Raw genomic sequence first — 24,132 nt, 5'->3', positions numbered from 1 at the left:
GAAATCCCAAAATTTGGGCAGGATCAGCCCCCCCTAGAAATCCCAGAAATCCCCAAATTCCTGGGAAAAATCCCCCAAAAAATCCCACAAGATATCCCACAAGAAATCCCAAAAAATCGCGGAAAAATCCCCAAAAAACGGCAGCAAAAATGAGCAAAATCGGTCGAAAAATGGGTGAAATTGGGGGCAAATCCTGAAATTCAGGTGGGATCAGACCATCCCAAAATTCCCAGAAATCCCAATATTCCTGGGAAAAATCCCAGGAAAAATCCCACAAAAAATCCCGAAGAAATCCCAAAAAATCACGGAAAAATCCCCAAAATCTGCAGCAAAAATGAGCAAAATCGGTCGAAAAATGGGTGAAACTGGGGGCAAATCCCAAAATTTGGGTGGGATCAGACCATCCCAGAAATCCCACAAATTCCCAAAATCCCACGGGAAAAATCCCCCAAAAAATCCCCCAAAAAATCCCGAAGAAATCCCCAAAAATCCTGAAAAAAATCCCCAAAAAATCTGCAGCAAAAATGAGTGAAATCAGTCAAAACATGGGTGAAATTGAGGGCAAATCCCAAAAGTCGGGTGGGATCAGACCATCCCAGAAATCCCACAAATCCCAAAATTCCTAGGAAAAATCCCAGGAAAAATACCCCAAAAAATTCCGGAAAAATCGTGACTAAAATTGTCAAAATTGGCACAAAAATGCTCAAAATTCACCCTAAAATGGCTGAATTTGGGGGGCAAATCCCAAAATTTGGGCGGGATCAGACTCCCCCAGCATTCCCAGAAATCCCAAAATTCCTGGGAAAAATCCCAGGAAAAATCCCCCAAAAAAATCCCCCCAAAAATCCCCAAAAACTGGGAAAAATTCCAGGAAAAATGAGCTAAATTGGCCCCAAAATGGGTGAAATTCACCCCAAAATCCCAAAATTTGGGCAGGATCAGACCATCCCAGAAATCCCAAAAAACCCACAATCCCATGGGAAAAATCCCCCCAAAAAATCCCAGAAAAAATCCTGAAGAAATCCCGAAAAAATCCCAGAAAAAACGCGGCAAAAATGAGAAAAATTGGCCCCAAAAATGGGGTGAAACTGGAGGCAAATCCCAAATTTTGGGATCCTCCTGGGAGGATTTGGGGTAAATTGAAATATTCCCAACATTCCCAGAAATCCTCAGAATCCCACAGGAAAAATTCCTATTAAAAAAATTCAAATCCCAAAACACTCAAAATGGACCCAAAATGGCACAAATCGGCTCCAAAATGGGTAAAATGAGGGGAAAATCCCAAAATTCAGGGTAGGGTGAGACTCTCCCGGCATTCCCAAGATTCCCAAAATTCCCCAAAAAAATTCCAGGAAAAATCCGCCAGAAATCCCCCAAAAAATCAGATCCCAAACATTCAAAATTGACCCCAAAATGGCAAAAATTGGGATTTTTTTGGGGTGTTTTTCCGGGACTTTTACCATCTTTTCAAGATTTTTCTGGGATTTTCTTTTTTTTTTCCCGGATTTTTGTCCTTTTCTCAGGATTCTTTTTGGGATTTTTTTTTTTTTTTGGGACTTTTACCATTTTTTCAGTATTTTTCCCCAAGATTTTTGCCAATTTTTTTTGAGATTTTTCCCTGACATTTTTGCCATTTTTTGGGATTTTTTGGGGGACTTTTGCCATTTCTTCAGGATTTTTCTGGGGCTTTTTCTGGGATTTTTGCCATTTTTTGGAGAATTTTTTTGGGATTCATTTTGGGATTTTTGCCATTTTTTGGGAATTTTTTTGGGATTCTTTTTGGGATTTTTTCCGGGATTTTTGCCATTTTTTGGGAATTTTTTTGGGATTCTTTTTGGGATTTTTTCTGGGATTTTTGCCATTTTTTCGGGAACTTTTTCAGGATCCTTTTTGGGATTTTTTCCAGGATTTTTGCCATTTTTTGGGAATTTTTTCAGGATTCTTTTTGGGATTTTTTCTGGGATTTTTGCCATTTTTTGGGAATTTTTTCAGGATTCTTTTTGGGATTTTTTTCTGGGATTTTTGTCATTTTTTGGGGAATTTTTTCTAGGATTTTTTTTGGGATTCTTTTTGGGATTTTTTCTGGGATTTTTGCCATTTTTTGGGGAAGTTTTTTGGGATTCTATTTGGGATTTTTTTCTGGGATTTTTGCCATTTTTGGGGGAATTTCTTCAGGATCCTTTTTGGGATTTTTTTTCTGGGATTTTTGCCATTTTTGGGGGAATTTTTTCAGGATCCTTTTTGGGATTTTTTTTCTGGGATTTTTGCCATTTTTGGGGAATTTTTTGGGATTCTATTTGGGATTTTTTCTGGGATTTTTGCCCTTTTTTTGGGAATTTTTTCAGGAATTTTTTCCAGGATTCTTTTTGGGATTTTTTTCTGGGATTTTTGCCATTTTTTTGAATTTTTTCCAGGATTCTTTTTGGGATTTTTCCCAGGATTTTTGCCCTTTTTTGGGGAATTTTTTTGGGATTCTATTTGGGATTTTTTCTGGGATTTTTGCCATTTTTGGGGGAATTTTTTGGGATTCTATTTGGGATTTTTTTCTGGGATTTTTGCCCTTTTTTTGGGAATTTTTTCAGGAATTTTTTCGGGATTCTCCCCAGGATTTTTGCCATTTTTTGGGAAATTTTTTCAGGATCCTTTTTGGGATTTTTTCTGGGATTTTTGCCCTTTTTTGGGGAAATTTTTTGGGATTCTATTTGGGATTTTTTTCTGGGATTTTTGCCATTTTTGGGGGAATTTTTTTGGCATCCTTTTTAGGATTTTTTCCGGGATTTTTGCCATTTTTCGGGAATTTTTTTGGGATTCTATTTGGGATTTTTTCTGGGATTTTTGCCATTTTTTTGGGATTCTTCTATGATTTTTCTGGGATTTTTGCCATTTTTTCTGAGGTTTTTTGGGTGATTTTTGCCATTTTTTCACTATTTTTATCAGGATTTTCGCCATTTTTTCGGGATTTTCCCCATTTCTGACTCTTCCCACTCCCAAAATCCCCCAAAATGCCCCAAATTTCTCACCGAGGTGCCCCCAGGCCCAGCCCCATCATCGTTTTTGGGCTCCACTGCCAGCTCAGCTTCCAGAAGTTTCTCCACTGGCATTTCCTCGTTGGGAGCAGAATGGAAATCCGGATCCTCCTTGTCCTTCCCCCTCTGCCTCTCCTCCTGGACAGCTGGGAATGGGGAGAAAAATGGGAAATTGGGAAAAATGGTATAAAAAATAGCAATTTTGGGTGAAAAATGGAGAAAAAATGGGTGAAAAATGGGAAAAAATAGGGGGAATATGGGGAAAAAATGGGTGAAAATGGGAAAAAAAGCAAAAAAAAATGGGGAAATGGCACTGGAAATAATAAAATTTGGGATGGGAAATGGGAAAATGGGGAGAAAATCAGGAAAAATGGAGAGAAAAATGGGTAATTGGGAAAAATGGCACAAAAAATAGCAATTTTGGGGAAAAAATTGAGAAAAAAATGTAGAAATTGGGGAAAAAAATGGGGAAAAAATGGGGAAAAATGGGGGGAAAAGGGGGGAAAAATGGGATTAAAATGGGATAAAAATGGGGAAAAATGGGAAAAAAAGCAAAAAAAAAAAGGGGGAAAAATGGGAAAAAAATGGGGAAAGAATGGGGAAAAATGGGAAATAAGAGAATGGAAATCTGAATTTCCTTCCTTGTCCTTCCCTCTCTGCCTCTCCTCCTGGACAGCTGGAAAATGGGGAGAAAAATGGGAAAATTGGGAAAAATGGTATAAAAAATAGCGATTTGGGGTGAAAAATGGGAAAAAAACAGTAGAAATTGGGGAAAAATGGGGAAAAAATGGGGAAAAAAATGGGAAAAAATGGGAAAAAATGGGGGAAAAATGGGGAAAAAATGGGGAAAAAATGGGGGAAAAAATGGGGGAAATGACATTGGAAACAATAAAATTTAGGATGGGAAATGGGAAAATGGAGAGAAAAACAGGAAAAATGGGGAAAAAAAGGAGGAAATTGGGAAAAATGGCATAAAAAATAGCAAATTTGGGAAAAAATGGGGAGAAAAATGGGTGAAAAATGGGAAAAAAAGCAAAAAAAATGGGGGAAAAATGGGAAAAAAATGGGGAAAAAATGGGGAAAAAATGGGAATAAAGAGAATGGAAATCTGAATTTCCTTCCTTGTCCTTCCCCCTCTGCCTCTCCTCCTGGACAGCTGGAAATGGGGAGAAAAACGGGAAATTGGGAAAAATGGTATAAAAAATAGCGATTTGGGGTGAAAAATGGGGAAAAAAACATAGAAAATGGGGAAAAAATGGGGAAAAAATGGGGAAAAAATGGGGAAAAAGGCACTGGAAACAATAAAATTTGGGATGGGAAATGGGGAAATTGAGAGAAAAACAGGAAAAATGGGGAAAAAAGGAGGAAATTGGGAAAACCAGCATAAAAAATAGCAATTTTGGGAAAAAATGGGGAGAAAATGGGGAAAAAATGGGGGAAAAAATGGGAAAAAAAAGGGGAAAAATGGGGAAAAAATGGGGAAAAAATGGGGAAAAAAAGGGAAAAAAAGGGAAAAAATTAGGGAAAAAAAGGGAAAAAAATGGGGAAAAAATGGGAAATAAGAGAATGGAAATCTCAATTTCCTTCCTTGTCCTTCCCCCTCTGCCTCTCCTCCTGGACAGCTGGAAATGGGGAGAAAAATGGGAAAATTGGGAAAAATGGTATAAAAAATAGCAATTTTGGGTGAAAAATGGGGAAAAAATGGGTGAAAAATGGGAAAAAATGGGTGAAAATGGGAAAAAAAGCAAAAAAAAATGGGGAAAATGGCATTGGAAACAATAAAATTTTGGAAGGGAAATGGGAAAAAGGGGGAGAAAATCAGGAAAAATGGGGAAAAAAACAGGAAATTGGGAAAAATGGCATAAAAAATAGCAAATTTGGGGAAAAATGGGGAGAAAAATTGGTGAAAATGGGGAAAAAGGGAGAAAATGGAAAAAATGGGGAAAAATGGGAAAATGGGGAAAAATGGGAGAAAAATGAGGAAAACAAAGGGGAAAAATGGGAAAAAAGAAAAAATGGGGGAGAAAATGGGGAAAAATGGGGGAAAATGAGGAAAAATGAGGAAAAATGGCACTGGAAACAATAAAATTTGGATGGGAAATGGGAAAATTGAGAGAAAAACAGAAAAAATGGGGAAAAAAGGAGGAAATTGGGAAAAAGGCATAAAAAATAGCAAATTTGGGAAAAAATGGGGAGAAAAATGGGGGAAAAATGGGAAAAAAAGCAAAAAAAAAAAGGGGGAAAAATGGGAAAAAAATGGGGAAAGAATGGGGAAAAATGGGAAATAAGAGAATGGAAATCTGAATTTCCTTCCTTGTCCTTCCCTCTCTGCCTCTCCTCCTGGACAGCTGGGAAATGGGGAGAAAAATGGGGAATTGGGAAAAATGGTATAAAAAATAGCCATTTGGGGAAAAAAAGGGGAAAAAAACATAAAAAATGGGGAAAAAATGGGGAAAAAATGGAAATTCAGATCCTCCTTGTCCTTCCCCCTCTGCCTCTCCTCCTGGACAGCTGGGAAAAAAATGGGAAAATTGGGAAAAATGAAAAATGTGAAAAATAAGGAATTTTGGGAAAAAACGGGGAAAAATGGGAAAAAAATGGGGAAAAATGGGGAAAAAATGGGGAAAAAATGGGGAAAAAATGGGGAAAAAGTGGGAGAAATGGCACTGGAAACAATAAAATTTGGGATGGGAAATGGGGAAATTGAGAGAAAAACAGGAAAAATGGGGAAAAAAGGAGGAAATTGGGAAAAATGGCATAAAAAATAGCAATTTGGGAAAAAATGGGGAGAAAAGTGGGTGAAAAATGGGAAAAAAAAGCAAAAAAATGGGGGAAAAATGGAATAAAAAATGGGGAATAAGAGAATGGAAATCTGAATTTCCTTCCTTGTCCTTCCCTCTCTGCCTCTCCTCCTGGACAGCTGGGAAATGGGGAGAAAAATGGGAAATTGGGAAAAATGGTATAAAAAATAGCAATTTGGGGTGAAAAATGGGGAAAAACCCATAGAAATTGGGGAAAAAATGAGGAAAAAATGGAAATCCGGATCCTCCTTGTCCTTCCCCCTCTGCCTCTCCTCCTGGACAGCTGGGAAAAAAAAATGGGAAAATTGGGAAAAATGAAAAATGTGAAAAATAAGGAATTTTGGGAAAAAAACAGCAAAAAAATGGGGAAAAAAACCGCAAAAAAATGGGAAAAATGGCACTGGAAACAACAAAATTTAGGATGGGAAATGGGAAAAATGGGGAGAAAACCAGGAAAAATGGGAAATTGGGAAAAATGGTATAAAAAATAGCAATTTTGGGGAAAAAATGGGGAGAAAACGGGAAAAATGGTAAAAATGGAGAAAAAAATCTGGAATGGAAAGTGGGGAAAATGGGGGAAAAAATGGGGAAAATGGGAAAAATGGGGGAAAAATAGCGAATTGGGGAGAAAAATGGGGAGAAAAATGGGAAAGATGGGAGAAACCGTGCCAGAAATGCCAAAATTTGGGATGAGAAACCCAAAATCTGAGCTTGAAAACCCCAAAATTTGGGATGGGAAATGGGGGAAAATGGAGAAAACCAGGAAAATTGGGAAAAATGGCAAAAACCAGCATTTTTTTCCAATTTTCTCCATTTTTTCCCCATTTTTTCCCTGTTTTTTCCCCCAAATCTCTTCTCCCAGTCCCTCCCAGTCCATCCCAGTATCCCAACTACTTCCAAAATCTCCTTTAACCCCATTTTTCCATCACTTTTCACCTCCGAAATTCAATTTTCATCCCCAAAAATCCAATTTTTCTCCGATTTTCTTCAATTTCTTTGCTATTTTCTCCATTTTTTCTCTGATTTTCTCCCAATTTTTTCCCATTTTCTCCCCAAACTCCATTCCCAGTTTGTCCCAGTCCCTCCCAGTCCATCCCAGTCCCTTCCCAGTGCCCCAACTACTTCTAAAACCTCTTCCAAAACCATTTCCCCATTGATGCCACCCCCAAAAATCCCGTTTTTTTCTGATTTTCTCCCATTTTTTCCCAATTTTCTCCCATTTTTTCCCAATTTTCTCCCCAGACTCCTCTCCCAGTCCCTCCCAGTATCACAACCACCTCAAAAACCTCTTTTACAACCATTTCCCAACCATCTTTAGCCCCGAAATCCAATTTTCACCCCCAAAAATCCCATTTTTTTCCTATTTTCTCCCTGTTTTTTCCATTTTTTCCCCGTTTTTTCTCCCCAAACTCAATTCCCAGTCCATCCCAGTCCATCCCAGTATCCCAATGGCCCCTAAATCCCAATTTTCCACCATTTCCTCACAGTTTTCACCTCCAAAAGTCAATTTTCACCCCCAAAAACCCAATTTTTTTGTATTTTCTCAAATTTTTCTCCGATTTTCTCCATTTTTTCTCCGATTTTTTCCCATATTTTCCCCCAAAATCCATTCCCAGTCCATCCCAGAGTCCCAACTACCTCTAAATCCCAATTTTCCATAATTTCCTCACCATTTTCACACCCAAAAATCCAATTTCTTTCCGATTTTCTCCATTTTTTCACCGATTTTCTCCCCGTTTTTTCCCATTTTCTCCCCAAACTCCATTCCTAGTCCCTCCCAGTTCATCCCAGTTCCATCCCAGTATCCTAACTACTCCTAAATCCCAATTTTCCACCATTTCCTCACGGTTTTCACCTCCAAAATTTGATTTTCACCCCCAAAAATCCAATTTTTTTCATATTTTCTCCATTTTTTCGCCGATTTTCTCTCCATTTTTTCCCATTTTCTCCCCAAACTCCATTCCCAGTTTATCCCAGTCCATCCCAGTCCCCTCCCAGTTACCTGAACACCTCCAAAATCTCCTTTTACAGAATTTTTCCATCACTTTTCACCTCTGAAATTCCAATTTTCATCCCAAAATTCCAATTTTTTTCTGATTTTCTCCCTGGTTTTTTTCCCAAATTCATCTCCCAGTTCATCCCAGTCCATCCCAGTTCATCCCAGTATCCCAACTACCTCTAAATCCCCATTTTTCACTCTTTCCTTCCTATTTTCACCTCCAAAATCCAATTTTCACCCCCAAAAATCCAATTTTTTTCCAATTTTTTTCGATTTTCTCTCCGTTTTTTCCCATTTTCTCCCCAAACTCAATTCCCAGTCTCTCCCAGTCCCTCCCAGTCCATCCCAGTATCCCAATCACCCCCAAAACCTCCTCCAACCCCATTTCCCCAGCACTTTTCACCTCCAAAATTCAATTTTCACCTCCAAAAATTCAATTTTCACCTCCAAAAATCCAATTTTTTTCAGATTTTCTCCATTTTTTCGCCAATTTTCTCCCCGTTTTTTCCCATTTTCTCCCCAAACTCCATTCCCAGTCCCTCCCAGTTTATCCCAGTGCCTCACCCTCTCTCTTCATGCCGGTGGCCAGGCACTTCTGGTATCGCAGTTTTGCACCATTTGCTCGCCATTTTACCCTGAAAAATTTCAATTTTCCCCCAAAATCCATTTTTTTCCGTTTTCTCCTTTTTTTGTTTTTGTTTTTTCCCATTTTTCCCACTCCTTCAGTCCCTCCCAGTCCATCCCAGTCCCTCCCCAGTATCCAAACTACCTCTAAATCCCCATTTTCCACTCTTTCCTTCCTATTTTCACCTCCAAAAATCCAATTTTTTTCTGATTTTCTCCATTTTTTCTCCGATTTTCTCCCCGTTTTTTCCCATTTTCTCCCCAAATTCCATTCCCAGTCCATCCCAGTTCCCTCCCAGTTACCTGAACACCTCCAAAATCTCCTTTAACACCATTTTTCCATCACTTTTCACCTCCAAAATTCAATTTTCACCTCCAAAAATCCAATTTTTTTCATATTTTCTCCATTTTTTGGTTTTTGTTTTTTTTTTTTTTGTTGTTTGTTTTTTTTTTTTTTTTTTTTTTTTTTTTTTTTTTTGTTTTTTTTTTCCCATTTTCTCTCCAAGTTTATTCCCAGTTCCTCCCAGTATCCCAACTACCTCTAAATCCCAATTTTCCACAATTTTCTCACGGTTTTCACCTCCAAAATTTGATTTTCACCCCCAAAAATCCAATGTTTTTCATATTTTCTCCATTTTTTCTCCGATTTTCTCCCCATTTTTCCCCATTTTCTCCCCAAACTCCATTCCCAGTCCTTCCCAGTCTCTCCCAGTCCATCCCAGTATCCCAACTACCTCTAAATCCCAATTTTCCACCATTTCCTCACCATTTTCACCCTGAAAAAATTCAATTTTCACCCCCAAAAATCCAATTTTTTTCCTATTTTTTCCCCGTTTTTTCTCCCCAAACTCAATTCCCAGTCTATCCCAGTATCCCAATGGCCCCTAAACCCCAATTTTCCACCATTTCCTCACCATTTTCACCTCTGAAATTCGATTTTCACCCCAAAAAATCCAATTTTTTTCCGACTTTCTCCAATTTTTTTGCTATTTTCTCCATTTTTTCTCCGATTTTTTCCCCATATTTTCCCCCAAAATCCATTCCCAGTCCATCCCAGAGTCCCAACTACCTCTAAATCCCAATTTTCCATAATTTCCTCACCATTTTCACCCCCAAAAATTCAATTTCTTTCCGATTTTCTCCTTTTTTTCTCCAATTTTCTCCCCGTTTTTTCCCATTTTCTCCCCAAATTGAATTCCCAGTCTCTCCCAGTCCCTCCCAGTCCATCCCAGTATCCTAACTACTCCAAAATCCCAATTTTCCACTCTTTCCTTCCTATTTTCACCCCCAAAAATTCAATTTTCACCCCCAAAAATCCAATTTTTTTCATATTTTCTCCATTTTTTCTCCGATTTTCTCCCCGTTTTTTCCCATTTTCTCCCCAAACTCCATTCCCAGTCCCTCCCAGTTCCTCCCAGTTCCATCCCAGTATCCTAACTACTCCTAATCCCAATTTTCCACCATTTCCTCACCATTTTCACACCCAAAAATTCAATTTTCACCCCCAAAAATCCAATTTTTTTCTGATTTTCTCCCCATTTTTCCCATTTTCTCCCCAAATTGAATTCCCAGTTCCTCCCAGTCCATCCCAGTATCCCAAGTACCCAAAAATCCCAATTTTCCACCATTTCCTCACAGTTTTCACCTCCAAAATTTGATTTTCACCCCCAAAAATCCAATGTTTTTCATATTTTCTCCATTTTTTCGCCGATTTTCTCCCCGTTTTTTCCCATTTTCTCCCCAAATTAAATTCCCAGTCCATCCCAGTTCATCCCAGTTCCATCCCAGTATCCCAACTACCTCTAAATCCCAATTTTCCATAATTTCCTCACCATTTTCACCCCCAAAAATTCAATTTTTTCCGATTTTCTCCTTTTCAATTTTCTCCCCGTTTTTTCCCATTTTCTCCCCAAATTGAATTCCCAGTCTCTCCCAGTCCCTCCCAGTCCATCCCAGTATCCCAACTACCCCTAAATCCCAATTTTCCACCATTTCCTTCCTATTTTCATCCCCAAAAATTCAATTTTCACACCCAAAAATCCAATTTTTTTCATATTTTCTCCATTTTTTCTCCGATTTTCTCCCCGTTTTTTCCCATTTTCTCCCCAAACTCCATTCCCAGTCCCTCCCAGTCCCTCCCAGTGCCTCACCCTCTCTCTTCATGCCGGTGGCCAGGCACTTCTGGTATCGGCAGTACTGGCAGCCATTGGCTCCCAAAACCCCCAAAAATCCCAATTTTCCCCCAAAATCCATTCCTGCCTCCCCCATTTCCCACTCCCAGTTCATCCCAGTCCATCCCAGTCCATCCCAGTATCCCAACTACCTCTAAATCCCCATTTTCCACTCTTTCCTTCCTATTTTCACCTCCAAAAATCCAATTTTTTTCATATTTTCTCCATTTTTTCTCCGATTTTCTCCATTTTTTCTCCGATTTTCTCCCCATTTTTTTCCCCAAACTCCATTCCCAGTCCCTCCCAGTTCGTCCCAGTTTATCCCAGTTCACCCTCTCTCTTCATGCCGGTGGCCAGGCACTTCTGGTATCGGCAGTACTGGCAGCGATTCCTCTGCCGCTTGTCGACGACGCAATCGCGATTGTCGCGACACGTGTAGGTCAGGTCCTTGCGGATCGTGCGCTTGAAGAAACCTTTACAGCCCTCACAGCTGGAGACTCCGTAGTGTTTGCCTGGGATTGGGGAGAATTCCAAAGATTTGGGTTGAAATTTGGGAAAAAATCCTGGAAGATTTGAGCGAAAATCGAAAAAACGGCGCAAAAATCGGGAAAATTGACCCAAAATTGAGCTAAACTCGACCCAAAACCCATTGAAGAATTCTTCAATCTGGAAATGTCTTAATGTTTGCCTGGAATTGGGGAAATTTCCAGAAATTTGGGTTGAAATCTGGGAAAAAGGGAAAAAATTGGTGCGAAAATTGAAAAAATGGCACAAAATGGACCTAAACTCGACCCAAAATGAGCCAAAGTGAGCTTGAGGAACCCCTTGCAGCCTCACAGCTGGAGATGCCGTAGTGCTTGCCTGGGATTGGGGAAAATTCCAAAGATTTGGGTCAAAACTTGGGAAAAAATCCCGAAAAATTTGAGCGAAAATCAAAAAAACGGCGCAAAAATCGGGAAAATCCACCCAAAATTGACCTAAACTTGACCCAAAATCCATTTAGGAATTCTTCAGTTTGGAGACTTAGTAGTGTTTGCCTGGAATTGGGGAGAAATCTGAAAATTTGGGGTGAAATTTGGGGAAATTGGGAAAAAATCCTGGAAAATTTGAGCGAAAATTGAAAAATCAGCACAAAAATCAGGAAAATCCACCCAAAATTGACCCAAACTAGACCCAAAATGACCCAAAGTGCACTTGAAGAATCCCTTGCAGCCTCACAGCTGGAAACTCCATAATGTTTGCCTGGAATTGGGGAAATTGGGAAATTTGGGTCAAAATCTGGGAAAAATGGGAAAAAATCCTGGAAAAATGGCGCGAAAAGCAAAAAAATCGGCGTAAAATTGACCCAAAATTGACCTAAACTCGACCCAAAATCCATTTAAGAATTCCTCAATCTGGAAACCCTGTAATGTTTGCCTGGAACTGGGGAGAAATCCGAAAATTTGGGTCAAAATCTGGGAAACAGGGCAAAAAAAATGGTGCAAAAATAGAAAAAATGCCGCAAAATGGACCCAAAATGGACCTAAACTCGACCCAAAATGACCCAAAGTGAGCTTGAGGAACCCCTTGCAGCCCTTGCAGCTGGAGATGCCGTAGTGCTTGCCTGGGATTGGGGAAAATTCCAAAGATTTGGGTCAAAATTTGGGAAAAAATCCCGAAAAATTTGAGCGAAAATCGAAAAAACAGCGCAAAAGTCGACATAAAAGTCAAGAAAATCCACCCAAAATTGACCCAAAATGACCCAAAGTGAGCTTGAAGAAACCCTTGCAGTCCTCACAGCTGGAGACTCCGTAGTGCTTGCCTGGGATTGGGGAAATTGGGAAAATTTGGGTTGAAATTTGGGGAAATTGGGAAAAAATCCTGGAAAATTTGAGCGAAAATTGAAAAAACGGCACAAAAATCGACACAAAAGTCAAGAAAATTGACCCAAAATGGACCTAAACTCAACCCAAAATGCCCTTAAGAAATGCTCAAGCTGGAAACCTAGTAGTATTTGCCTGGAATTGGGAAAATTCGGAAAATTTGGGTCAAAATCCCACGATATTGGGAAAAAATCCCAGAAAAATGGCGCGAAAAGCGAAAGAATTGACCCAAAATTGACCCAAACTCGACCCAAAATGACCCAAAGTGAGCTTGAAGAATCCCTTGCAGCCCTCACAGCTGGAGACGCCGTAGTGTTTGCCTGGGATTGGGGAAATTGGGAAAATTTGGGTCAAAATTTGGGGAAAAAATCCCGAAAAATTTGAGCGAAAATCGAAAAAACGGCGCGAAAATCGGGAAAATTGACCCAAAATTGACCCAAAATTGAGCTAAACTCAACCCAAAATCCATTTAGGAATTCTTCAGTTTGGAAACTTAGTAGTGTTTGCCTGGAATTGGGGAGAAATCTGAAAATTTGGGTCAAAATTAGGGAAAAATGGGAAAAATCGGAGCGAAAATTGAAAAATTTGCACAAAATTGACCCAAAATGACCCAAAGTGCACTTGAAGAACCCCTTGCAGCCCTCACAGCTGGAGACGCTGTAGTGTTTGCCTGGGATTGGGAGAATTGGGAAAATTTGGGTTGAAATTTGGGGAAATTGGGAAAAAATCCTGGAAAATTTGAGTGAAAATTGAAAAAACGGCAGGAAAATCAACACAAAAGTCAAGAAAATCCACCCAAAATTGACCCAAAATGACCCAAAGTGAGCTTGAAGAATCCCTTGCAGCTCTCACAGCTGGAGACGCCGTAGTGTTTGCCTGGGATTGGGAGAATTGGGAAAATTGGATTGAAATTTGGGGAAATCGGGAAAAAATCCTGGAAAATTTGAGCGAAAATCGAAAAAACAGCGCGAAAATCGACACAAAAATCAAGAAAATCCACCCAAAATTGAGCTAAACTCGACCCAAAATCCATTTAAGAATTCCTCAGTCTGGAAACCCTGTAATGTTTGCCTGGAACTGGGGAGAAATCCGAAAATTTGGGTCAAAATCTGGGAAACAGGGGAAAAAAAATGGTGCAAAAATAGAAAAAATGCCGCAAAATGGACCCAAAATGGACCTAAACTCGACCCAAAATGACCCAAAGTGAGCTTGAAGAATCCCTTGCAGCCTCACAGCTGGAGATGCCGGAGTGTTTGCCTGGGATTGAGAAAATTCCAAAGATTTGGGTCAAAATTTGGGAAAAAATCCCGAAAAATTTGAGCGAAAGTTGAAAAAACGGCGCAAAAATCGGGAAAATTGACGCAAAATTGAGCTAAACTTGACCAAAAATCCATTTAGGAATTCTTCAGTTTGGAGACTTAGTAGTGTTTGCCTGGAACTGGGGAGAAATCCAGAAATTTGGGTCGAAATTCCATGATATTGGGGAAAAAATCCTGAAAAAATGGTGCAAAAATCAAGAAAATCCAACCAAAATTGACCTAAACTCGACTCAAAATGACCCAAAATGACCCAAAGTGCACTTGAAGAAACCTTTACAGCCCTCACAGCTGGAAACTCTGTAGTGTTTGCCTGGGATTGGGGAAATTGGGAAAATTTGGGTTGAAATCTGGGAAAAAATCCCGAAAAATTTGAGCGAAAATCGAAAAAACGGCGCAAAAATCAGGAAAATCGACCCAAAATTGACCCAAAATTGACCTAAACTCGACCCAAAATTGATTTAAGAATTTCTCTATCTGGAGACTCAATAACGTTTGCCTGGAATTGGGAATTCCCAAGGATTTGAGTAAAAATTGGGGAAAAATGGTGAAAAAATTTTTAAAAATCGGCAGAAAATTCCAAAAATTTGGGTCAAAATCCGAGAAAAAAATCAAAAAAATGTGTGCAAAAAGAAAATCAGTGGAAAATTGACTCCAAATTCATCGAGATTCACTGGAATCTCCCCAAAATCCACCTGAAGAAACCCTTGAAGGTTTCCAAAATCTCCTTTTTTCCCCCAAATCCCCATTTTTCACCCCAAATTTCGGGATTTACCCAAGGGTCTGTCCCCACAGATGGCACAGAGCTCCTTTTTCCCCCCAAATCCCCATTTTCTGTCCCCAAATCCCCATTTTTTTGCCCCAAACATCCCCAAAATCCCCAAATTTTGGTTTTTACCCGAGGATCTGTCCCCACAGATGGCACAGAGTCTCTTCCCAGCCCAAAATCCCCATTTTCCATCCCCAAATCCCCATTTTTCTTCCCCAAATCCCCATTTTTTCCCCATTTTCCATCCCAAATTCTCCCAATTCGGGGTTTTCCCCCCAAATTTTGGTATTTACCCGAGGATCTCTCCCCACAGATGGCGCAGAGTCCCCATTTTCCGTCCCAAATCCCCATTTTTCTCCCCCAAATGCCCATTTTTTTGCCCCAAACCCCCATTTCTTTGCCCCAAACATCCCCCAAATCCCCATTTTTCTCCCCCAAATCCCCATTTTTACCCCAAATTTGGTTTTTACCCGAGGATCTGTCCCCACAGATGGCGGAGAGTCTATTCCCAGCCCCAAATCCACATTTTCCATCCCCAAATCCCCATTTTTACCCCAAAATTCCCATTTTTCCCCTCAAATCTCCCCCAAATCCCCATTTTTCGCCCCAAAATCCCCAAATTTCAGTTTTACCCGAGGATCTGTCCCCGCAGATGGCGCAGAGTCTCTTCCCAGCCCCGTGGGGGTTGCAGGCTGGAGATCCTCGAATGCCTGGAGGAGGTTTGACGTCGTCGGAGCTGCTGACGGGAGGGAGGGCGGAGAGGGGGACTGTGGAGTTGATCTGGGGGGAAAAAAAATAAAATTTGGGGAAAAAACCAAATTTCAGTGGGAAAAACCAAAATTCTGCATGGAAAAACCCCAAAATTCAGCGTGAAAATCCCTAAAATCTATGGAAAAAATCCCAAAATTCAGCTGACAGGAGGGAGGGCGGAGAGAGGAACTGTGGAGTTGATCTGGGGGGAAAAAATATCCAAAATTTATGGGGGAAAAATACAAGATTTATTGGGGAAAAATCCCAAAAGTTATTGGGAAAAAAGCCCAAAATTCTGCATGGAAAACCCAAAATTTAGTGAGGAAAACCTCAAAATTCCACAGGAAAAACCCAAAATTCAGTGAGAAAATCCCAAAATTCAGCTGACGGGAGGGAGGGCGGAGAGGGGAACTGTGGAGTTGATCTGGGGGGAAAAAATATCCAAAATTTATTGGGGAAAAATACAAAATTTATTGGGGAAAAGTACAAAAGTTATTGGGGAAAAATCCCAAAAGTTATTGGGGAAAAATCCCAAAAGTTATTGGGGAAAAATCCCAAAAGTTATTGGGGAAAAAATCCCAAAAGTTATTGGGGAAAAAATCCCAAAATTTATTGGGGAAAAATACAAAATTTATTGGGGAAAAATCCCAAAAGTTACTGGGAAAAATCCCAAAATTTATGGGGTAAAAATCCCAAAATTCAGCTGACGGGAGGGAGGGCGGAGAGGGGGACTGTGGAGTTGATCTGGGGGGAAAATACAAAATTTATGGGGGAAAAATACAAGATTTATTGGGGAAAATCCCAAAATTTATTGGGGAAAAATCCCAAAATTCAGCTGACGGGAGGGAGGGCGGAAAGGGGAACTGTGGAGTTGATCTGGGGGGGAAAATACAAAATTTATGGGGGAAATATCCCAAAATTCAACTGGAAAAATTCCTAAGTTTATTGGGAAAAAATCCCAAAATTTATTGGAAAAAATCCCAAAAGTTATTGGGAAAATCCTAAAATTTATTGGGGAAAAATCCCAAAATGTACTGGGGAAAAAGCCCAAAATTCTGCATGGAAAACCCAAAATGTAGTGAGGAAAACCTCAAAATTCCACAGGAAAAACCCAAAATTCAGTGAGAAAATCCCAAAATTCAGTGAGAAAATCCCAAAATTCAGCTGAGGGGAGGGAGCGCAGACAGGGGAACTGTGGAGTTGATCTGGGGAGAAAAAATACAAAATTTATGGGGGATAAATCCCAAAATTTATTGGGAAAAAATCCCAAAATTTATTGGGAAAAATCCCTAAGTTTATTAGGGAAACCCTGAAAGTTATTGGGGAAAAATCCCAAAATTTATTGGGGAAAAAATAAAATTTATTGGGAAAAATATCCCAAAATTTATTGAGAAAACCCTGAGATTTATTGGGAAAAAATCCCAAAATTTATTGGGAAAAATCCGAACATTTATTGGGAAAACTCTGAAAGTTATTGAGGAAAAATTCCAAAGTTTATTGGGAAAAAATCCCAAAATCTATTGGGAAAAAAATCCCCAAATTTATTGGGAAAAATCCCAACATTTATTGGGGAAAAATCCCAAAAGTTATTGGGGAAAAATCCCAAAAGTTATTGGGAAAAAAATCCCAAAAGTTATTGGGAAAAAAATCCCAAAATTCAGCTGACGGGAGGGAGGGCGGAGAGGGGGACTGTGGAGTTGATCTGGGGGGAAAAATATCCAAAATTTATTGGGGAAAAATCCCAAAAGTTATTGGGAAAAAATCCCAAAATTCAGCTGACGGGAGGGAGGGCAGAGAGGGGAACTGTGGAGTTGATCTGGGGGGAAAAATATCCAAAATTTATTGGGGAAAAATCCTGAAATTTATTGGGAAAATCCAACAGGAGAAAATCCCAAAAGTTATTGGGGAAAAATCCCAAAATTCAGCTGACGGGAGGAAGAGTGGAGAGAGGGACTGTGGAGTGGATCTGGGAAAAAAATAAAATTTATTGGGGAAAAATCCCAACATTTATTGGGGAAAAATCCCAAAAGTTATTGGGGAAAAATCCCAAAAGTTATTGGGGAAAAAATCCCAAAATTCAGCTGACAGGAGGGAGGGTGGAGAGGGGAACTGTGGAGTTGATCTGGGGGGGAAAATAAAATTTATTGGGGAAAATATCCCAAAATTCAACAGGAAAGTCTGAAATTTATTGGGAAAAAAATCCCAAAATTTATGGGGGAAAAATCCCAACACTTATTGGGAAAAAATCCCAAAATTTATTGGGAAAAACATCCCAAAATTTATTGGGGAGCCTAGCTGGGATCTCCAAACCCCCAAAATCCCACAAACATCCCCAAATTCAGAGTCTCTCACCTCTCAATTTGGGATCCCCGAAACTCCCCAAATTCAGGATTTCTCCCCCAAATTCAGGATTTCTCCCCAAATTTAGGATTTCTCCCCAACTTTAGGATTTCTCCCCCAAATTTAGGATTTCTCCCCCAAATTCAGGATTTCTCCCCAAATTCAGGATTTCTCCCCAAATTTGGGGTTTCTCACCTGGGGGCTGCTGACAGGACCTGCTAGAACCCCAGGGAGCCCATTTGGGATCCCAAAATCCCCCAAAATCCCCCCAAATCCCCAAATTTCGGGTCTCTCACCTCTCAGTTTGGGATCTCCCAAATCCCCCAAATCCCCAAATTTGGGATTTCTCCCCAAATTCGGGGGATTTCTCACCTGAGGGCTGCTGACAGGTCCGAAGGCAATCGCTGGCCCCGCTGGCAGCCCTGGGGAGCCCAGCTGGGATCCCAAAATCACCCAAAATCCCCAAATTCAGGGTCTCACACCCCAATTTGGGATCCCCAAACTCCCCAAATTTGGGGTTTCTCACCTGGGGGCTGCTGACAGGTCTGAAGGCTACGGCTGGCCCTGCTGGCAGCCCCAGGGAGCCCAGCTGGGATCCCAAAATCCCCCAAAATCCCCCCAAAATCCCCAAATTCAGATCCCCCAAATCCCCAAATTTGGGATTTCTCACCTGGGGGCTGCTGACAGGTCCGAAGGCAATGGCTGGCCCTGGGGAGCCCAGCTGGGATCCCAAAATCCCCCAAAATCCCCAAATTCAGGGTGTCTCACCCCAAATTCACATCCCCAAACTCCCCAAATTTGGGGTTTCTCACCTGGGGGCTGCTGACAGGTCCGAAGGCTATCGCTGGCCCCGCCGGTAGCCCTGGGGAGCCCAGCTGGGATCCCAAAATCCCCAAATTCAGGGTGTTTCACCCCAAATTCAGATCCCCAAACTCCCCAAATTCGGGATTTCTCCCCAAATTTGGGATTTTCTCCCCAAATCTCACCTGAGGGCTGCTGACAGGTCCGAAGGCTATCGCTGGCCCCGCCGGCAGCCCCGGGGAGCCCAGCTGGGATCCCAAAATCCCCAAAATCCCCCCAAGCTCCCCAAATTTGGGGTTTCTCACCTGAGGACTGCTGACAGGTCCGAAGGCAATCGCTGGCCCTGCTGGTAGCCCCGGGGAGCCCAGCTGGGATCCCAAAATCCCCAAATTCAGGGTGTCTCACCCCAAATTCAGATCCCCAAACTCCCCAAATTTGGGGTTTTCTGCCAAATCTCACCTGAGGGCTGCTGACAGGACCTGCTAGAACCCCCAGGGAGCCCATTGGGGATCCCAAAACCCCCAAATTTCGGGTCTCTCACCTCTCAGTTTGGGATCTCCCAAACTCCCCCAAATTTAGGATTTCTCCCCAAATTTGGGATTTTCCCCTCAAATCTCACCTGGGGGCTGCTGACAGGTCCGAAGGCTATGGCTGGAGCTGCTGGCAGCCCTGGGGAGCCCAGCTGGGATCCCAAAATCCCCCAAAATCCCCAAATTCAGGGTGTCACACCCCAAATTCACATCCCCAAACTCCCCAAATTTAGGATTTCTCCCCAAATTTGGGGTTTCTCACCTGGGGGCTGCTGACAGGTCCGAAGGCAATCGCTGGCCCCGCCGGTAGCCCCGGGGAGCCCAGCTGGGATCCCAAAATCCCCCAAAATTCCCCCAAAATCCCCAAATTCAGGGTGTCTCACCCCAAGTTCAGATCCCAAACTCCCCAAATTTGGGATTTTCTCCCCAAATCTCACCTGGGGGCTGCTGACAGGTCCGAAGGCTATCGCTGGCCCTGCTGGTAGCCCCGGGGAGCCCAGCTGGGATCCCAAAATCCCCCAAATTCAGATCCCCAAACTCCCCAAATTCAGGATTTCTCCCCAAATTTGGGATTTCTCTCACCTGAGGGCTGCTGACAGGTCCGAAGGCAATCGCTGGCCCCGCCGGTAGCCCCGGGGAGCCCAGGGAGGAGCTGATGACAGGGAAAGGTGAGCCCAGGCTGGGGGGGTTGGGCAGGGGACCCCAGGGGGTTGGCAGCGGGAGCCCATGGGGGGGCGGGGCGGCTCCGGGGGGGGAGGGGAGGCGGCGCTCGAGCTGTCGGGGCTGCGGCAGTCTGGGGGGGAGAGAGGGAAAAAAAATGGGTTAGAATGGCAAAATTGGGGGAAAATGGCCTGAAATTACCAGAAAATAGCCCAAAGTTGGGTTAAAATGGCCAGAATTGGGGGAAAATGGCCTGAAATTACCAGAAAATAGCCCAAAATTAGCCTAATGTACCCCAAAATTGGGTTAAAATAGCCTGAAATTACCAGAAAATAGCCCAAAGTTGGGGTAAAATGGCCAGAATTGGGGGAAAATAGAGTAAAATTGGGGGAAAATACCCTGAAATTACCAGAAAATAGCCCAAAGTTGGGTTAGAATAGCCAGAATTGGGGTAAAATGGCCTGAAATTAGCATAAAATAGCCCAAAGTTGGGTTAGAATGGTCCAGATTGGGGTAAAATAGAGCAAAATTGGGGTAAAATGGCCTGAAATTACCAGAAAATAGCCCAAATTTGGGTTAAAATGGCCCAAATTGGGGTAAAATAGCCTGAAATTACCAGAAAATAGCCCAAATTTGGGTTAAAATGGCCCAAATTGGGGTAAAATAGCCTGAAATTACCATAAAATAGCCCAAAATTGGGTTAAAATAGCCCAAACTGGGGTAAAATAGAGCAAATTTGAGGTAAAATAGAGCAGATTGGGGTAAAATAGAGCAGATTGGGGTAAAATGGCCTGAAATTACCAGAAAATATCCCAGTTGGGTTAGAATGGCCCAAATTGGGTTAAAATAGCCCAGATTGGGGTAAAATAGAGCAAAATTGGGTTAAAATAGAGCAAAATTGGGGTAAAATAGACCCAAATTGGGGTAAAATAAAGTAAAATTTGGTTAAAATAGCCAGAATTGGGTTAAAATAGCCAAAATTGGGGTAAAATAGCCTGAAATTACCAGAAAATAGCCCAAAATTGGGCTAAAATGACCCCAAATTGGGGTAAAACAGAGCAAAATTAGGGTAAAATAGCCCAAATTGGGGTGAAATAGAGAAAAATTGGGGTAAAATAGCCCCAAATTAACTCAATTGGGTTAAAATAGCCTGAAATTAGCCTAAAATACCCCAAAATTGGGTTTAAATGCCCTGAAATTAGGTTAAAATAGCCCAAAATTAACTCAAAATATCCTGAAATTAGCCTAAAGTACCCCAAAATTATCCTAATGTACACCAAATTTGGGTTAAAATAGCCCAAAATTGGGTTAAAACACCCCAAAATTAGCTTAAAATATCCTGAAATTAGCCTCATGTACCCCAAAATCATCCTAATGTACCCCAAAATTGGGTTAAAATAGCCACAAATTGGGTTAAAATATTCTGAAATTACCATAAAATAACCTGAAATTGCCATAAAATACCCCAAAATTACCATCAAATATCCTGAAATTACCAGAAAATAACCTCAAAATACCATAAAACAGCCCAAAATTACCATCAAATATCCTGAAATTTGTCTAATGTACCCCAAAATTGGGTTAAAATAGCCGAAAATTGGGTTAAAATATCCTGAAATTACCAAAAAATATCCGGAAATTAGCCTCATGTACCCCAAAATTCAATCAGGGACCACCAAAATTGGGTTAGGGACCTCAAAATTAACCTGAAATACCCCAAAATTCAGTCAGGGACCCCCAGAATTGGGTTAGGGAGCCCAAAATTAGCTTAAAATGCCCCAAAATCAGCCCAAATAGCCCCAAAATCCAGTCAGGGACCTCAAAATTACCCCAAATTACACTAAATCCTCCCAAAAATCAGTTCAGATCCTCCAAAATCGGCTCAGATGCCCCAAAACCCAGCAGGGGACCTCCAAAATCAGGTCAGGAACCCCTAAATTACCCTAAAATACCCCAAAATCAGCTCAGACCCCCAAAAATCTGGTCAGGGAACCCTGAAATCTGGTCGGGAACCCCAAAAAGACAGTCGTGGACCCCAAAAAAACCCCAAATCCCCCCGAAATCAGCCCAGACCCCTCAAAATCTGGTCGGGAACCCCCAAAAATCGAGTCTAAAAGCCCTGAACGACCCTAAAATACCTCCAAAATCAGCCCAAATTGCCCAAATTCTGCTCACGGACCCCCGAAATTGCCACAGACCACCCTAAATCACCCCCAAATCCTTCAAAATTACCCCAAAATCAGCTCAATCCCCCAAAATCCAGGCAAGGACCCAGAAATCCAGTCGGGGATATCAAATTATCTCAAGATTACCTCAAAATCAGCCCAGATCCCCCAAAATATAGGCAAAGATTACTGAATTATCCCAGAACACCTGGAAATGACCCCAAATCTTCCTAAAACTGACCCCAAATGCCCCAAAACAGATCTAGATCCCTCAAAAACTGAACCAGACCTTCCTGAAGTTTGGTCAGGAACCCCAAATTCACCTCAAATTCCTTCCAGATCTCCCCAAAAATCATCCCAGACTCCCCAGATTTAGCCTGCATCCCCCTAAATCCAGCCTGGACCCCAAAAATCCAACCCAGATGTCTTCAAATTGACCTCAAACCCACCTGAGACCCTTTAAAAGCGACCCAAAATCCCCCAAAAACCCTGCAGGATCCCCCAAATCCCTTCAGGACCACCTAAAATCCCCCAAAAATCCTGCAGGATCCCCCAAATCCCTTCAGGACCACCCAAAACCCTGCAGAATCCCCCAAATCCCCTCACAGCTCCCTCAAAACCCCCTCAGGACACCACAATTCCCCCCAAGGTCCCCTCAGGATCCCCAAAATTCCCTCACAACACCCCAATCCCCTCACAGCTCCCCAAATCCTCCAGGATTCCCCCCCCAGCTCCCCAAATCTCCTCAAACCCCAAAATCCCCTCACAGTTCCACCCAAACCCTTCAGGAACCCCAAAATCCCCTCAGATCCCCCAACTCCAGAGCTTCTACCAAATTGCTTCAAACCCCCAATCCACCATATCTTCCCCAACATCCCCTCAGAAACCCCAAATCCCCTCACAGCTCCCCCCAAACCTCAGGACCCCCAAAATCCCCCAAACCTAAAACACCCCAATCCCCTCACAGCTCTCACCAAATCTCCTCAGGACCCCAACCCTCAGGATCTCACAATCCCCTCAGAGCTCCCACCAAACCCCTCAAGACCCCCAAAATCCCCTCAAAACACCCCAATCCCCTCACAGCTCCCCCCGAAATCCTTCAGAACTCCCCAACTCCTTTCTATCTCTCCCCAAAACCCCTCAGGATGTCTAAACCCCCTCATGACTCCCCAGTCCCCCACAGCCCCCCAAACCCCTTCAGAACTCCCAAATCCCCCAAACCCACTCAAAACACCCCAATCCCCTCAAACTCAAATCCCCACAGCTCCCCCAAACCCCTAAAATCACTCCAGTTCTACTCAAACCCCTCAGGACCCCCAAACCCCTAGGATACAGTCCCCTTCAGATCTCCCCTAAACCCTCAAGACCCCTAAAATCCTCAAATCACCCCAACCCCTCCACTCTCACCCAATCCCCTCAAAACCCACTTATCCCCTCACAGCTCCCCCCAAAACCCTTCAGGAACCCCAAAACCCCTTCAAAACACCCCAAATCCCCTCACAGCTCCCCGCAAACCCCCTCAGGAGCCCCAGTAACCCCTCAGGATCCCCCAGTCCCCTCAGATCTCCCCTAAACCCCTCAAGACCCCCAAAATCCTCCAAATCACCCCAACTCACAGCTCCCACCAAATCTCCTCAAAACCTGCTTATCCCCTCACAGTTCCCCCCAAAACCGCTCATATCTCCCCTCGGCATCCCCTCAGGAACCCTAAATCCCCACAGATCTCCCCCAAAACCCTTCAGGAGCCCCAAAATCCCCTCAAAAGCCCCTAACCCCCTCACAGCTCCCCTCAGCATCCCCCAATCCCCTCACAGTTCCCTCCAAATCCCCTCAGTGACCCCCCAAGCTCCCCTCAGGACCCCAAAATCCCCTCACAACACCCCAATCTCCTCCCAGCTTCCTCAAAAACGCCTCAGGACCCCCACAGAACAACTCAGGACCACCCGAAATCCTCCTTATCCCCTCACAGCTCCCACCAAACCTCCTCAGGACCCCCAAAATCCCCCAATCCCCTCACAGCTCCCACCAAATCTCCTCAAAACCCGCTTATCCCCTCACAGTTCCCCCCAAAACCGCTCATATCTCCCCTCGGCATCCCCTCAGGATGCCTAAATCCCCTCACAGCTCCTCCCCAAACCCTTCAGGAACCCCAAAATCCCCTCAAAACACCCCAATCCCCTCACAGCTCTCACCCAATCCCCTCAAAACCTGCTTATTCCCTCACATCTCCCCCAAAACCCCTTCAGGAACCCCAAATCATTCATATCTCCCCTCAGCATCCCCTCAGGATGCCTAAATCCCCTCACAGCTCCCCCAAA

General features: G+C 42.5%; 1 protein-coding gene across 1 annotated transcript in view; it reads right to left on the bottom strand.

Moving 5' to 3' along the window:
* The window catches only part of LOC146421497 (retinoic acid receptor RXR-beta-like), a 30,924-nt gene that overhangs the window by 5,673 nt on the left and 1,119 nt on the right, over positions 1–24,132 (bottom strand). The window contains 5 exon segments of the mRNA XM_085047378.1: positions 3,021–3,172; positions 10,954–11,133; positions 15,201–15,348; positions 19,572–19,691; positions 19,694–19,782. Coding sequence (XP_084903504.1) covers positions 3,021–3,172; positions 10,954–11,133; positions 15,201–15,348; positions 19,572–19,691; positions 19,694–19,782 — 689 coding nt within the window.

Source organism: Lichenostomus cassidix, unplaced genomic scaffold (assembly GCF_008360975.1).
Source record: "Lichenostomus cassidix isolate B80296 unplaced genomic scaffold, HeHo_3.0 HiC_scaffold_33, whole genome shotgun sequence".
In the NCBI taxonomy this organism is placed as follows: domain Eukaryota; kingdom Metazoa; phylum Chordata; class Aves; order Passeriformes; family Meliphagidae; genus Lichenostomus; species Lichenostomus cassidix.
Note: the sequence above shows the minus strand (reverse complement) of the source record. Positions and strands in the feature narration are given on the sequence as shown.